The sequence below is a fragment of the Balaenoptera acutorostrata genome, chromosome 9 (assembly GCF_949987535.1).
Source record: "Balaenoptera acutorostrata chromosome 9, mBalAcu1.1, whole genome shotgun sequence".
Classification (NCBI taxonomy): Eukaryota; Metazoa; Chordata; class Mammalia; order Artiodactyla; family Balaenopteridae; genus Balaenoptera; species Balaenoptera acutorostrata.
Genome location: NC_080072.1, coordinates 39,801,400 through 39,816,351, shown reverse-complemented (window position 1 = coordinate 39,816,351; position 14,952 = coordinate 39,801,400). Strand labels below are relative to the sequence as shown.

The 14,952-nt window shown below is 53.8% G+C and overlaps 2 protein-coding genes across 2 annotated transcripts in view; one reads left to right on the top strand and one right to left on the bottom strand.

Moving 5' to 3' along the window:
- The window catches only part of KCNC1 (potassium voltage-gated channel subfamily C member 1), a 45,507-nt gene extending 38,391 nt beyond the window's left edge, over positions 1–7,116 (top strand). Inside the window, exons 3-4 of the mRNA XM_007174854.2 lie at positions 3,551–3,739; positions 5,723–7,116. Coding sequence (XP_007174916.1) covers positions 3,551–3,739; positions 5,723–5,787 — 254 coding nt within the window. The 3' untranslated portion in view covers positions 5,788–7,116. The remainder of the gene's footprint in view (positions 1–3,550; positions 3,740–5,722) is intronic.
- A 4,494-nt stretch (positions 7,117–11,610) lies between these two features.
- Positions 11,611–14,952, bottom strand: part of SERGEF (secretion regulating guanine nucleotide exchange factor) — a 227,392-nt gene continuing 224,050 nt past the window's right edge. Inside the window, exon 11 of the mRNA XM_007174853.3 lies at positions 11,611–12,329. Within this exon, the coding sequence (XP_007174915.2) occupies positions 11,989–12,329 (341 nt within the window). The 3' untranslated portion in view covers positions 11,611–11,988. The remainder of the gene's footprint in view (positions 12,330–14,952) is intronic.

Sequence of the window (14,952 nt, the reverse complement as noted above, 5' to 3'; positions counted from 1 at the left end):
GCCAGACCCCCCTTCCTGCCCATGAGCACATAGTGAGGCAGCAGTGAGGTCCCGAAAAGCCCCTGCCTGGGCCCCCTGGGAGCTACCACTGCAGCCTCTGGGTTCTGCCCTGAGCTGCCGAGTCCAAAGTGCCCCTGGCCCCAGCCCTCCACCCCTCCCCTCCTGGGCCAGGAGTGGTGTAGCCCCCAGGGCAGGGGAGGTGGCGGGGATTGGGACAACAGTGACCAGGAAGGGTGTGGGCAGGGCCCCTCCAAGCGGGCTGACCGAGTTTCTGCTCAGATGCAGGGCCAGGGTGGGCAGCGGGAGCCCTGAGTGGGGTCAGTGTGGCCCCCAGGCGGGCGAAGCGGGAAGGAGCGGAGAAATGAGGGGCTCTGAGGGCCAGGCCTGGGTGTTCTTTTCTGTGTTGTTCACATGCTCTCTCTTTCTCTCTCTCCACTAATCATGTTTCTCTCTCTCTCTCCTCGTTTTGTTGCATGACTTGTGCCGGTTCTCGTGATTGTACTCTGCTCATGTCTCTCACAGACTGTCCCCAGTTAGCCTGGGACTTTTTCCCTGAGCCCCAGGCTGGGCAGCCCCCTCAGGGCTAACCCCGAGGAAATTCCCAGCCACCCCTCCCGCCCTGCCCCAGCCCTGCGTGCGCCCCCGGCGCGCCCGCTGCTGGTGTGAACAGTAAGTACCTCGGCGGTGCCTGGAGACCAGGGCACAGAAGCCAGCGTGCTGGCTCAGGGCCGGACATCGGGTTCTCCTTGCTCCAAAGTTTAAAAAAAAATGACCCTCTCGCGGACGCTCATCTCTCTCAGCCCATTTCAAAGCCTGGAAACCATCTTCGTGAGATGCTGCCCATGCTGCCATTTCATCATCACAGGCCCTCGGGTCTAGTGGGGGCCGAGGGGCCCTGGGCCAGGGGAGGCAGGGCTCCCAGCCTCCTGGGGAGCAGCTGGGAGCTGAGGGACCTGGTGGCCATCTCATCTGAAGGACGGGGTGGGGGCAGGAGGGTGGGGAGTCTTGGGTGGGCTGGCACCTCTGGCTTTTTCCATGGCTTTCCCAGGTTTGGAGAGCTGGCCCCCCCCTTGGTTGGTCTCTCTTCCAGCCCCCCCTCTGGAGTTGGGAAGGGAGAATGTTCCCAGTTTCTGAGAGCACACCAAACTGCAGATTAGCCAGCAGCCCAGGGAGGCTGGCTCCTTCACAGAGAGGGACATAAACACCGCCCCCCACCACCACCAGCCCCCAGGTTCAGCCCCTTCTCAAAGGCCATGGTTGGGAGAAGAAGCAGGCTCCAGGGAGGGAAGGGTGTCCAGTTCACATCCACCCAGGGATCCCTGATGGCTGCCCCCTGGCCGGACCCCTGCAGGAGGCCAGCCTCAACTTCGGGTCCTCTAAATGCTGTGGGAGCTGGCTGCTCCAGGGGCACAGTGCTGGGGGGCAGAGTCAGATGAGGGGTCTCAGGCTCCACCACCTACCTCTGACCCACCCCTGGGCAAGCCCTGCAGGCTGTAGATACCTCCACTGACAGACGATGGCCAGCAGAGAGACAGCAAGTCCTGGCTCCCCTCCCAGACGGAGACGCTGCCTGGTAGGACTCGCTGTTTTCCCCTCGAGGAAACTGTGTGCAGGGTACCGTGGGCCCCAACTTCTGCCCCCTCATCTACAACCTCCTCCCTTAAACTTCCCTGCCCTCTCCCCGGAGACCCTTGGGAGGGAAGATGGGACCAGCCAGACTGGGAGGCAGAACCGGGCTTGTCTGTGCGCACACGTGTGTGCCCTCAGACACACCCCAAGTGCTAGGCAGCCCCCAGACCCCAGAGAGGCCCCAGCCCCAGTCACGTGGTATCAGAGTTACCTTGGTAACTGGCCTTTCTGGTTCAGAGTAAATTGGGGAGTGAAGCCCCTGGGATTTGTCAAGAAACGCACTGTACGTGAAATGCTTTGCCATCTTGTACGACAGACTTTTTTTTTAAGTTCCAAAATTATGATGGGATTTTTTTTTTTTTTGGATTTGCTTTACGAATAAACCTGATTGGTCCATTTCTCTTTTGACTGCCTGCCTCTTTGTAGTGACATGATATGTACACGGGCCGTGATCCCGCCCGCGGGCACGCTGAGTGTGTGCACACGGAGAAGGATCACTTCTGCGTGTAGTTACATGATGTGAACAGGGTCATGGAAGAGGGTCAAATTGGGTGGAGACTGTCTCCAGCTTTTTGCCCCTCTTTAGTCTTTCAGAGGGCCTCCCCGTGTGGTCACGCCCCTGTGGGGTCTGTCTTCCCTTGAGGCGCTCACCCTAGAGGAGGTATTTGAGGAAACCACAGTGCCCACCCTGGGGACCGAGTCGGCGCCACCTTGGCCAGGAAGAGTCTGCTTTGAGGGCAGAGAGCATGGGGCAGGCTCAGTCCCCAAGAGTGATGGGCGGGGACAGAGGCTGACGGAGCTACACCTCTGCCAGCTCCAGAAGCTCTCACGGCGCTGCTCCTGGACTTGGGAGAGCAAGAGCTCCCTGCTCTGGCCACGCTTCACCCTCACCAAATGTGCCCCAAACTTCCTCCCAGGTTCCTTCTCAGGCTACCGCAGAGGCCAAGACTCGTCTTTCCCACCCGAGTCCATCAGCCACTGTTGTCTTTACACATCCATTTGCTCTGCTTTGCGGGGGATGCTGCCGAGAGGAGAGAGAGGAATGGGAGCCCCTCCCAAATCCTGGCTGCTGTCACTGCCTCATGCCTACATTCCTGTTGCGCCTGTGCAAGCTGACGAGGACTGCTTGGGGCAGAGCGGGGTGGAAGACACTGGCTTGGTCTGTGTGGCGATCAGAGTGGACTGAGTGACCAGCTTAAGTCTGTGTGGGGATGGAGCAGACTGAGTGGTCATATTGGGTCTGCATGGGGGACCAGGAGACTGTGTGGCCAGGCCTAGTCCGTATGGGGGACGGAGCATACAGAGCAACCAGATTGGGTCCATGTGGGGGGACTGAGTGATCAGATAGGGTGTGGAGGGGGACAGCGTGAAGCGAGTGACCAGAGGGGATCCAAATGGGGCCTGGAGTAGAGCCGATCGATGGGGTCTGGATGGGGCCAGGGATGCCTGAGCAGCCAGCTTGGATGTGGATGGGAGGCAGCAGGGCTCTGGTTGGCAGCGGAGGGGTCAGAAAAGGCTGCCTCTCTGAATAGCAGTGTTTCTGCATGTCTGTCTGTCTTCTCCCTGAGCTCTGTGTCTGGCCCTCTACCCATGACTGCATCCACACCATCCTGTCTCATCGGCCCCGCCTTGGACCTGGGGCCCGGCCCCCAGCACTGCGCTTGCTGGGCCCATCACCAACTCATCTTTTTGCAAACTTTGAGCAAACCCAGGAACCCTCCTCCCCAGCACTGTGGGCAGCCCAAGGGCTGCCTGAATGAGCCGGGGACCCCCAGCCTTGTGCCTCCCTCCATGGCCTGCTCGCTTTTCCATCCTCAGTTACGGGCTGCCCTTTGCCGATGCCCTACTTCTGGCCTGTCCCCCCCCACCCCCCACTAAACAGTTTTCAGTGTCTCAATAGCTTCTGCTTATATGTTTGAAGATTCCAAACTGAATGGGGAGGTGGCGAAGGCCGCGCTGGCGAACGAAGACTGCCCCCACATAGACCAGGCCCTCACTCCCGATGAGGGCCTGCCCTTTACGCGCTCGGGCACCCGCGAGAGATACGGACCCTGCTTCCTCTTATCAACCGGGGAGTACGCGTGCCCACCTGGTGGAGGAGTGAGAAAGGGTATGTAGAGGAGGCTGCCTGGCACCCCTGCAGATGGGTGGGCGGGGTGGCGGGCAAGGGGCGCTGAGGGGCAGGCAGGCACACTGAGGGGGGCAAGGAGCAGGTGGAGCCCCAGGGTCGGCCCCCGGAGGTCTGAGTCCCAGTGTTGCAAGTGGGATGGCAGGCTGGCAGAGAGAACCGGAGGTCCAGGCAGCTGTGGGTTGGAATTGAGCTGAGGGGTAGGAAGGGACTTGGGGACAGGCTGGATGACTACAGCCCCCAAGGCAGAGGGGTACCCGGGGATGTGGGAGGAGCCTCGACTCCCCCAGGCTGCTCTGGCAGATGGCAGGTCACACCCCAAAGGCAAAGTGATCTCCCCTGTCCCTTGGTTGAGGAGGGTGACGGGGTGGGCCTGGTCTGACCAGGACCCTGTGGGCTTAGCCAACCAAGATCCATGTTCTGGAAGTGGCATCCTTTAAAGAGAATCCACAGACCAGTGGGAGGGGAGGCATGAAGAGAAAGGTAGCTTCAGGGCTTGGAGGTGAGGCCAGTGTCCTTGCAGAGGTAAGGTATGTGCCAGTCAGAATACTGCTAGTGGCAGATAGAGAACTTGCCAAGAGAAGGTGGTTACGCAGGACTCTATGCAACCCCTTCTGTCCCCAGTGCCCGTCAGCCATGGCCCTGGGTGTGGTCAGCGCCCCCTTGTGGTTGGTGAAGGCTGAGCCCCGTGGCGGTCTCTGCTCAAAGTCTCCTTGGATAGGACCCTTATCTTAGGCTGACCCCCTGGGGAAAAGGCTTCCACTAGAGCTTGAGCATGGGCTGTGGAGAGGCTTGGGGTGGGGGCCCAGCGCACCTTAGCTCCAGGCTCCAGGCATCGGCCAGGGCCCGGAAGGCAGAGGAAGCCATCCTCGGCACAGCGGACTGGCGGGGCAGCTCATGCATGTTGGGAAGCAGCTCACAGGCTCACACGGGGTGCATGCTGACCGGGGTGAGCAGGTTGGGCCAGATAGTTGGTTTTTTAGAGCAACAGTTGGTGTAGCCGGTGGCCATTCACAACTGCTCCAGTATTTGAAATTGTTCAACAATATGCAAGGAGAAAGCATAGAACTCAAAATAAAGGGCAAACCCAGAAGAGGAGAGGCAGCCCACAGGGAGACGGGGGAAGTCCTTCTGGTCACTGGTGCTTAGTGTGCTCACCTGATCCAGGCTAGTCCCTGCTTCCTTGCCCGGCCTGGAGGTCCCTTGGACCCCAGCGTGGCATACCACCCCCCGCATGGTGCTGCATGGCAGGGGGGCTGCTGGCTCCAGGGGCGGGCCCCATCCTTGGCCTTCCATGGATAGGCCTGATGCTCCCCTTCACAACTGGCTTTTTCCCAAGTGGAGGCTCTAGAAAGCCAGGAACTGGGCAGCCCAGGGGGTTGCAGGGGAAGGCAGGTAGACCATTCCCAGTGGCTGTGCTCTGCCTGGTAAGGTCTCGTGGGCTGCCTGTCTCCTTCATCTTGAATGTTGGATCAATCTGTGTGGCCTAAAAGAGCAGACAGGAGAGTCTCTTTACTGGGCTTCCAGAAGCCCAGGCTGTGTGGGACAGAAGCAGCCTGTAGTGGCCAGGGAGTCCAGTGGCAACCACTGTCCACAGGTGGTACCCACTCCACAGTCCCACAGAGGCACCAAGGGTGAAGTGCCCCCACCGGCATCCACCCGGCCCCGCTCTCATGGAGTCATGACAGCCGCCGAGGACTTGCTTTTCTCAGGATGATTCCAGGCTGTAAGCCATGTGCAGGGTAGAGAAGAGTTAGGAGCTTAACCCGTTGCCCCAGGAGGGAGAGAAAGAGGCGTGCTAGGCTGGCTCACTGCATGGGAGAACCAACCAGCTGGAGAAGAATCTGCCTGCCTCTGCATGCGGCTGTTCTGTCTGTCCTCCTCCTTCCGTAAAAACTAAGTACCAAGCGGGATGGGAAAGCCAAGAAGAGAAGCTCAAGTGTTAATTGTATTCTTTACATACAGATCTTTGCAAAGAAAGCCCTGTCATTGCTAAGTATATGCCGACAGAGGCTGTGAGAGTGACTTGACCAGGCGGCTTGGCCCAGGACACTGGTGGCTATTAAGCATCTGGGTGGACCTGCAGCCCCTCCTCACCCTCGGACAGAGTAAATTCACGCCATGCAGGTTTGCCGGACGAGTCCGAGTGGCCCAGGCCTTGTACTAGGACAGACGTAGCTTTTCTACGGCCAAATGGTAACTGACTGTAGAGGATTTGTTTTCCTTCTTTTCATTTTTTAAAAATTTTATTTTATTCGGGGAAGGGGTGGGATGGAAGGGTTCCTTAGCATGACTTGCATGAAGTTCAACAGAAAAACCCAGCAATCCAAACCCACCAATCCCCTGCAACTGTATGATTACCCTAAACCACGACAACAACGAAGAGAAACAAGCAAGAGTCCTCTATTTTCTTTCAAAGCGCTTTCCGTTTATACATGTTGTTGGAGCCAAACTGTAAATGGCATTTGGTAGAAACCTGTACGTTTTGGGGGGTAATGGAGCAGGGTGGGGGGAGGGGTGGGGATGGGGAACGGATTGCTTCCCTTTTTGTACATGAGATCGAGATGGAGAGTAAAGGTTCCCAAAAGGGCATTCGGTCAGTCATCGGTCATATTGACCTCACCTTCATAGTTCATCTCTCACGCGGAAACTGAGAACTTTGCTCCAAATAGAATTGTGGAAACACACTGCCGCCTTCTTCCCTCTGTTTGGCATGCTTGCGACCCAGCGGACGTCTCCCCAAGACCCCTGACAGCGGCTAGTCTAGGTTGATTCGATCATCTTAGCGGTGTGTAGATTCAGTGCGACCAACTTTCATAACAAATTGTTCATAGTAGATAATCAACACCTTATGGATTTTCCAAGTGTTCCTTCAGAGCACCAAAAAGATCAGGACCGCGGGAGGGCTGGTCCTCCTCCACCTTTATTAAGGCACAACCCGGCATTGTATGCAATTTAGTACTTCAGAGTAAAAAAACTGCATGCCCAATGTTATGCAAAGCGATTCTAGCATGAAATAAATTTTGTATCATGGTTTCTGTATAGTCTAAAGCAGATTTGTTTTCCTGAAGCAATCGGAGGTTTGCAGAGACACACTTCTGCATCTCGAATAAATATAGTATTTTCCCAACAGAAACAGAGGACAGTAGCTTGGCTTTGGTCTGATACTAAAATTAGTGGTGGGGTAAGGGGTGGGGAAGGATGATATTTTTGAAAAACACATGCTTGAGTTGAAAAAAAAATGCAACATCTCAAGCTCTCACTGCAGCTCGCAACATTTCCTGGAAAGAGAGCAATGCTGCTTTAGTTCAACACCCTCCCCTCCCTGGGCCCTGGCCCTCAATAATAAACAGCTGACATTGGAGATGAAGCATGGATTTGGGTTTTTATTGCCTTTGGCAGTGTCGCGATTCAGTTCTGGGCCCCTGGTCTGGCCCTCTGTGGCTGGGCTGGGGTGAGCCTGAGCCCTGGCTCCTCTGATTTCAGGGACCCACCCAAGGTGCTGGCTGTCCTCTCACTGGGGGAAAGCCAGGACTGCCCCCTGCCCCGCAACCTGCAGATCCTGTTGGGTGGGGGGAGGGAGGCAGCCCTCAGAAGGAATCGGTCAAAAAAAGGCCCTAAGACGAGCCCATCCTCTAGGGGGTTCACCAATACGGAAACTTCTCCGTGGATCCATGCCATATTCATGACTCCTCGAATCTGGTTTTGTCGGAGCTCCCAGCTCCCGCCCCTGCCACTGCCCTTCATGCAGACCATGGTCACCTCCCTCGTAGGGCCATCCTTGAATCTGATGGAGCCAGAGGCCGGGGTATGACTGGTCCGGGTGCCCTATCCAGCTGAACCCTTGCTGGGCCCAGTCTGGTGGTCACCTCATCACATACCCCTCCCTCAGCCTGAGGCATCTTGGAAGGGGTGGAGCCCTCTCCTAGGGATGCTGATTTGCTTGGGTTGTTCACTTGGCTTTGGTTGGGGGTAGAGTGGGGGATTGGGGTTCCAATTCTTTTCCTATCCATTAGAGAATCTCCGGTGGAAAGTCCCTAATGGTCATGGCACTCCATCTCTGAGCATTTTACAGATGAGGAACTGAGGCCCAGAGGGGAGTGATCTGACCAGGGCCACAAACAAGTGGGGGTCAGTTTCCCCTGGATTTCCGTTCCCTGATGCCTCCCAGCATGGCCAAGACAACGATCATATGGGTGGAAGGGAGGCTGAAGGTGGGTGTCAAATTCTCACCCAATAGTTTCTCACCCCCTCTAAGCATTTACCTCACCAACGTGGGGTGGGGATCAGTGCAGCAGTGAGCATGGCAAGGCCTCTGCCCAGGGTTTATGCAGCTGAAGAGCTGCCAGATCCACACCATGTATATAACAGCCATTCATAAGCATCAGGATGTAGAAGCCAAGTGGCCTCAGTGGCTGCAGGGAGGGCAGAGTTCCCTCTACTTGGGGTCCACCCTGGAAGAAGTGCCTCTGGTGGACTCAAGTGGGACTTGACATACGGCCGTTTGGAATAGGGGTTTTCAGGGACACAGTAGCTAACGGGGAACAGGGATTAACATACACTGAGCATCTGCCATGTGCAGGGCATCTGAGACAAGTGGTCTGATGATGACCCACAGTAATTCAACATGTTCATTTTAGAGGCAAGAGAACAGGCACAGAGAAGTAAAGTAACCAGCTCAAAGCCACACAGCCAATGAAGGATGAAGCCAAGATTTTAACCCAGGTGGTCTGACTCCAGAGCTCAGGTGAAGCTGTCTCAAGTTAATTGAAGTCTTGCTGGGGCTGGAGATGGAATTGATTGGAACACCGGTCCTGAATCCCAGGGCCCTCAGGCCATGGGTATGACAGAAGGCCCACTGACACACTGCTCTGAGCCTTCCACGCACACATCTGACCACCTCAATTTTCTGCATAAACACCTGTTGCCCTAAGAATGAAGTCAGAGGCCCTCTGGCTCTCCTCTCCCAACTGTCACCTCTCCGTGCTCTGGTCACTGGGAAATTCGAACCCTGCTGCAGTTATACATGTGCCCCTTAGGACCTGGAACCCCATCCCATTTCCTGACTCACTCCCTACCTCCCAATTTCGATTTCTCACTAAGTCACTTCACTCAGAAGTGGTGGATGGTGGTGGAGGGCTTTACTCTGAGCCCCAGGCCTGGATTCACCGTTCTCAAGCACAGCCTCATCGAATTCTGGCCTGATGGCCCGCTGGGACCGAAGGTAGTAGGGCATCAAGGGAAGCCAGGGCGCCTGCGAGGGGAGACTGTGTGTGGTACGTTAGGACGTAAACATCCTGCTCACACCTGGTACGTGGCCGCCCTTTGACAATCACTGTAGGGGCTGCGGGCCCAAGACCTATGAGCACACGATGGGGTCTCACTCCCCTCTCCTTTTTCCTTCCCTCGTTCTCATGGGGTGGTGGCGGGGGCGGGGTGAGGGATATGAAGGCCAATCAACTTAGTCTATAGGGAAAAAAAGTCATTCTTAGAAATGAGTGGGCATTTTCTCATTAGCTAATCACTGTCAAATGGTTGTGCTATCCACAGCATAGTTATCAAACATCTGTAAGAGATGAAAGCAGAGGATGGGTGGGGGTGAGGGGATCACAGAACCCACTCGTTTAGCCTCCTCACCCATGGTGACCCTAACATGCTTATTGGGTACTTTCTCTGTCCCAGGACCTGTCCTTAATAAAGGGATTCCAGAATTGACCGAGACTTGGTCCCTTGCTCTTGAAGAGATCAGGATCTAGTAGAAATGAGGGGCTTGGACATCTACAAGTCTGAGAATAACCAGTAGGGTTCAAATGGTCCAGAAAAAAGTCTGGGAGACACTGTCAACAGACCCTCACCCCGCTGGCGCTTTCAGGCACTCATCAATCTGGCGAGTGAACTGATGCAGAGAAGCCCGTCCGCCAATGTCAGGGAGGGAGAAATGGAGGAACTGGAGGGGACTGGACAGTCTGTGGTGTCATCCAGTGCCAAGAGCCATTCACTCTTGCATGCATGGATTAGCTGTGTTCTGCATGCTTCTAAGAAGGGTCTGGCTCAGGTTCTGAGCAAGGCTCCGAGATTTAGGGCTGATGCACCACCTCACCCTGTTTCAGGCTGGGAAGGAGCCCCGAGACACTTTCTTGTGCCCACAGGGAAGCCTTGGGAGGGGCATTAGAGCTCAGCAGCAGAGGACATGGGATTTGGGTTTCTTCCAGCGAGTGCTGAAAGAGGTAGGGGGAACTCTGCACGGCTGTGCAGTGAGAGTGTGCGCTCCTCGGGAGTGGAAACCCTGCCTGGGAGGTATGGGCCTGAGGACTTACCCACGTGGGGTGGCCTTCCAGTGCAGACCACCCGGTCTGTAGGACAGTGGGTGGTGGCCAGTAATGGTGGACTTGCTCCAGTCTGGGTCATCTCTGGGCCATCCAATTACTCCGTCTCTGAAGGCTTGGTCACCTTGGCAAGACCAGCACAGAGTGCACAGAGATGACCTTCCTTCCATTCTGGAAGTGCTTTAGAGGATGTGCTGGCCTCTACTGGTTCTGGGAGGTGGGGGGACAAAGGGCTTTGCTGGCCAGGGCAGCAATGTTTCTAGGGTACAATACTGGGAGCAGGACTCCACGTACTGGTGTTCAAGGTCAGCCAATGGCCATGGGTGGTCTCTAGGTGCAGGCCTGGGAAGCTCAGGATGGCCCTAATCCCTAGTCTCCTGAGTCGAACCCCCACTGGTCCCAGGGCCACCCCTTGCCTGCCCCCCTTGTCTGGCTCGAGGCCCTGGATGGGTCACCTCCCAATCAGGACCCTGGGCCAGGAGTGAGGTGTATGGCCTTGAGATAGTCCCTTCCCCTTTTTAGGCCTCTGTTTTCCCACATGAACAATGAAAATGTTGGATAAGATCAGTGGTTTTAAAACTTTCTCAAGGACCCCTTTGTCAAGTGAAATCTTACGTGAAGCCTGATATACAGTGTAGATTGAAATGAGGCTGCTGTGAATAAGGTGGAGGGTGGGGACCCAGACCTCTGTCTACTTGACCTTCCTTTACCCACAGCCCACAAGGTGGCCACTGAGTTCTCAGGAGAATGCTGTCAGTCTCAGGAGACTGCTAGGGTTCTAGAACGCAGTTTGAAGGCCACGAGGCTAGAAGGTCATTACAGGTCCTCCAGCTGTGGTGTCCTGGGGTTTCGTAACATCCTCAAGCCCTTGAGCCCAGTGCTCCCAGACCCAAGCGCTCTCCTGAGTCAGAGGGAGGTGGTGTGGGACGCGCCACAACCCGGGCTGGCGAGCTGGAGACACTGCCACTCAGCCCTCCGGGGAAAGCCACTTTCTGAGGCCCTCTGGCCAAAGGCCTGCTGCCGGTCACGGCAGAGAGAAAGCTGCTATGTCCCCCAGAGCCATAGCTGCCACCCGGGGAAGCCTGAGGCCTGGGGTCTGGCCTGCTCCCCATTTCACGTGAGGGCCCTCCTCCTGCAGAGGCCAGGGCCTGGGGGCAGATGTCAGGGGTCAGGGTCTTTCCCTGCAGACCCCCCTTCCCACACTGTGTCTGTCCCTCACCCGAAACTACAGCTTGGCAATTACAGTCACACAGACTAGTTCCAGAGCCCTTCCTGGCTCAGATGAAGACATTGATCTTGGGAGTTTCATTGGTTCTAGATTCCTTTGTTTGTCCCAGGGGTCTCCTCTGCCCGGTCTTTCCAGAAGTTTTGTCTCTTCCTCCACTTACTCATCTATACTTCCTCCACCCCTCACCCCCGCTCCAGAGCCTTCTCCCTTGGTCCTAGTCACCAAGACAAGAACTCCCTCCTGTCCAAGTAACCAGCCACCTGATCAGGGTACCTCAATATCCTTGAACCAGCAAACTACATGCTCTGGGTGCTGAGAATGAAACCCCAGGAGAGGCTTGTGGCCGTCCTAAGCATGGCCTATAGGAACCTTTGTCTTGCTGAATCAAAGCCTGCTGGGGCAAAACAAGCACTGGGGACAGAGCTGGGCTTTCTGTCCTCACCAGCTAGGGACAGGCTGGAGCCTTCCTCTGCTTCCCATGTCCTTGGGTGAGGACTGAACCCTCATTCTCACATGCTGGGCAGAAAGGATGTCCATTCCTTGAGCCCAGATACTGGGCTCCCATCGTTCCCGTCTGGTCAGCCCGCCCAGAGTGCCTCCTGAATCCTTCGCAGGCCAACACCGCAACCTGACAAAGCATTTCTCTGGGGACACTTTGGGTGGGTAAAGTTGCTTTATTAAAGGGTCTCTGTCACAAGTCCATTTCTGAACCTGTCAGATTGGCTTTGGGGAGAAGCTTCTGCATGTCTGTCTTTCCAGTTTCTCTCTTGGTCCATGGCTTCTTGAGATCCGGCTTCCTTGGTGGCATCTGGGAAAGGATCAGTGACCCTGGGGTGCTGGCCCAGGGCAGGGAGGGCTGGCCGCTGGCAGAGGGCCAGGGAGTGGCCGGCCCCGCAGCCCACGCGGAGTCCCGACAATGACCGCAGAGCCGGCACGGGCTTTGGGGCCCAGACGTTGGCTTCGGTGCCGTCCCCGCACATGCCGTGCTCGTTCCAGCCCCAAGAGTAACACGTCCCGCCTGCGAGGGAGAGACGAGACTGCTGTAGACGTGGTTCTGGGGAACAGGGCCGAAACACTCACCCTGGGGGCTCAGGTATCACCGCAAACCCCCAGTTTACACAGGAAGAAACCAAAGCTCAGCCACACCTGGGGGCCCGCTCGCCACCTCTGCTTCCGCCCCTGCCCTCCTGAGTCTGCTCTTTTCTTCACTCCCACCAGCCCCACAACCGTTCAGGTCCCAAACCTGGCTCTCTTCCGTGGCCCCTCCCTCAGTGCCACCTCCCACCCCCACATCTGCATCACACACACACACACACAGACACACACAATCCTAGACCTGCCAGTTCTGCCTCTGAAAGTCTCTCAAATCCTTCCACACCTCTCCATCTCCACTGCCATCACCCTGATCCCAACCCCATTTTCTCTCATCTGGGCCACACCAATAGCCAACTAACTGGGCTGTTCGCCAGCCACTCTGATCTTCAGAGAGCATCAAAATAATCTCTGAGGATGCAGATCTAACCAGGTCACTCCCCTGCTTCAACCCTTCACTGACTTCCCCCCGCCCTTAAACGCCTTTCCTTGCCTGTGAGGCCCTGAGTGATCTGGCTCCGGACCAGCCTGCTGAGGTCCCCCTGCACAACTCTCCCCACCTCACTGCATGCCAGAACCCCTGCCTTCCTTCAGTCCCTGAAATATGCCCTGTGGGGCCGGCCTTTCTCTCCAAGTCCTGGCTTTGCTGGGTTCCACAACCCCCATCCTTCAGAATCTCTTTAAATCATGCTCAGAGGCCAGATTCCCCGGCACTCGATCAACTTGGATTCTTGTCATTGCCCTTGTACTTTCCCTCATAGGCGGCAGATAGATGGTCTGGGTGGTGATGTGTTTACTATCCCCTCCTTACTAGACTGTCTGCCCTACAGTGAGAGAAGGAACACATATGTTCTGTTCACTGCCCTGTCTCTAGCACAGCGCCTGGTCCCCAGCTGCGGCTCAACAGGGGTTTGCTGACTAGATCAAAGACTGAAGAACTCAAGAGTCCTACGGCCAATCTCCAAGCCAGCATTCGAGCACAGGTCTCTCTGACAGCCTGTGATGCTCCCACCCCATCACAGCACCTCTTCCTAGGTTTTGGACCCTTTCCTGGAGTCTAACTGAACTCGCTCACACTTTTCTGTAGTTGTTTAAAAAAAATATTTTTTTTCTGGATATAAAAGTAATACATCTTCATGGTAAAAAGGGGAGAAAAAGAGAAAAATATGGATAGGTGTAAAGAAAAGCAGACTTCTAGAATCTTGCCCACTGCTATGAATATTTTAGGTATCTCTTTCAAACCTTCAATTTGTGAAACTTGTAAATATTTGTGTATATATTGTGTTGTTTTTATGCCTTAATAACACAAGCATTTCTCCATAGAACTGGGAATTGTTCAAAAAGTAAATTAAAAATAATTTGTTTGAAATTTTGAAAAAGCTCAATATGCAGAAAAGTACAAAAAATAATTTAACAGAAAGACATATTCCTCAGTCAGATTCAGAACATTAGTTACCATTTTGCCATATTTGCTTCAACCTTTAAAAAAATAATCAATTATAAAGATACAGTTTAAGACCCACCTCCCATCCTTGGCCCTCCATCCATTCCCTCCTTCCTGGAAGTAACCACTATTTGAAGTTGGTGTACATTACTTGCATGCTCGTTTTATATTTTTCTACATGTATGTGTCCTTAAATATTATATAAAAATTTTAGTTTGTTTTAAAGATTTACATAAGTAGTATCATTCAAATATGTATCTTCTGTTATGACTTGCTCTTTATACCATTGTTTTTGAAATCTATCTGAGCTGATAGTTACAGATTTAGTTCATTTATTTTAACTGTGCATAGTATACATTCCATTATACATAAATCATATTTTACTCATCCATTTCCCTTCTGATGGACGGTTCTTTAATGATGATAATTGTTGCTATTTTATTACACAATGTAATATATAATATACCATAATATTTTACAACAATACTATTACTATTGTTGCTACTATAAACAACACTGCAGCGAACATCCTGGAACACGTATCCTTGTACAAGTTGGTGTTTGTGCACATTGATCCCCAGAAGTGTGATTGTGGTGGAATCACACGTTTACATTTACCAGGTGTGGCCAAACAGCTCTCCACCATGGCTGTAGTCCCATCATTTATGGTCCCATCAGCAATGGATATGAATTCGTTTCCCTCTATCTTTGCCTTTAGACTCTTGCTATTCTGATTAAGTACATGTGATTAATTTGCATTTTCTTGACTACTAATGAGATGGAGCGTGTCTTTATATTACTAGCCCTAAATTGCTTTTTCTATGAATTGCGTGTTTACATTCTTCGCCTGTTTTGCTCTTTGTTTGCCTTTTTCTTACTGATTTATAAGTGTTCTTTGTATATTCTTTTGTTTATATAATTGTTATAAGCATTGCAAGTGTCTTCTCCCAGGAGTCTGTGGTGTCTCTTCACTTTGTTTATGGTCTCTTTTGTTGTCCAGATTTATGTAAAATGACTGCCTAATTGCCCATTATGGAGATTAAACAATTTCCTTAACCTGTATCCTATTATCAGATAGGTTGTTTCTAATTTTTCAGTATTTTGT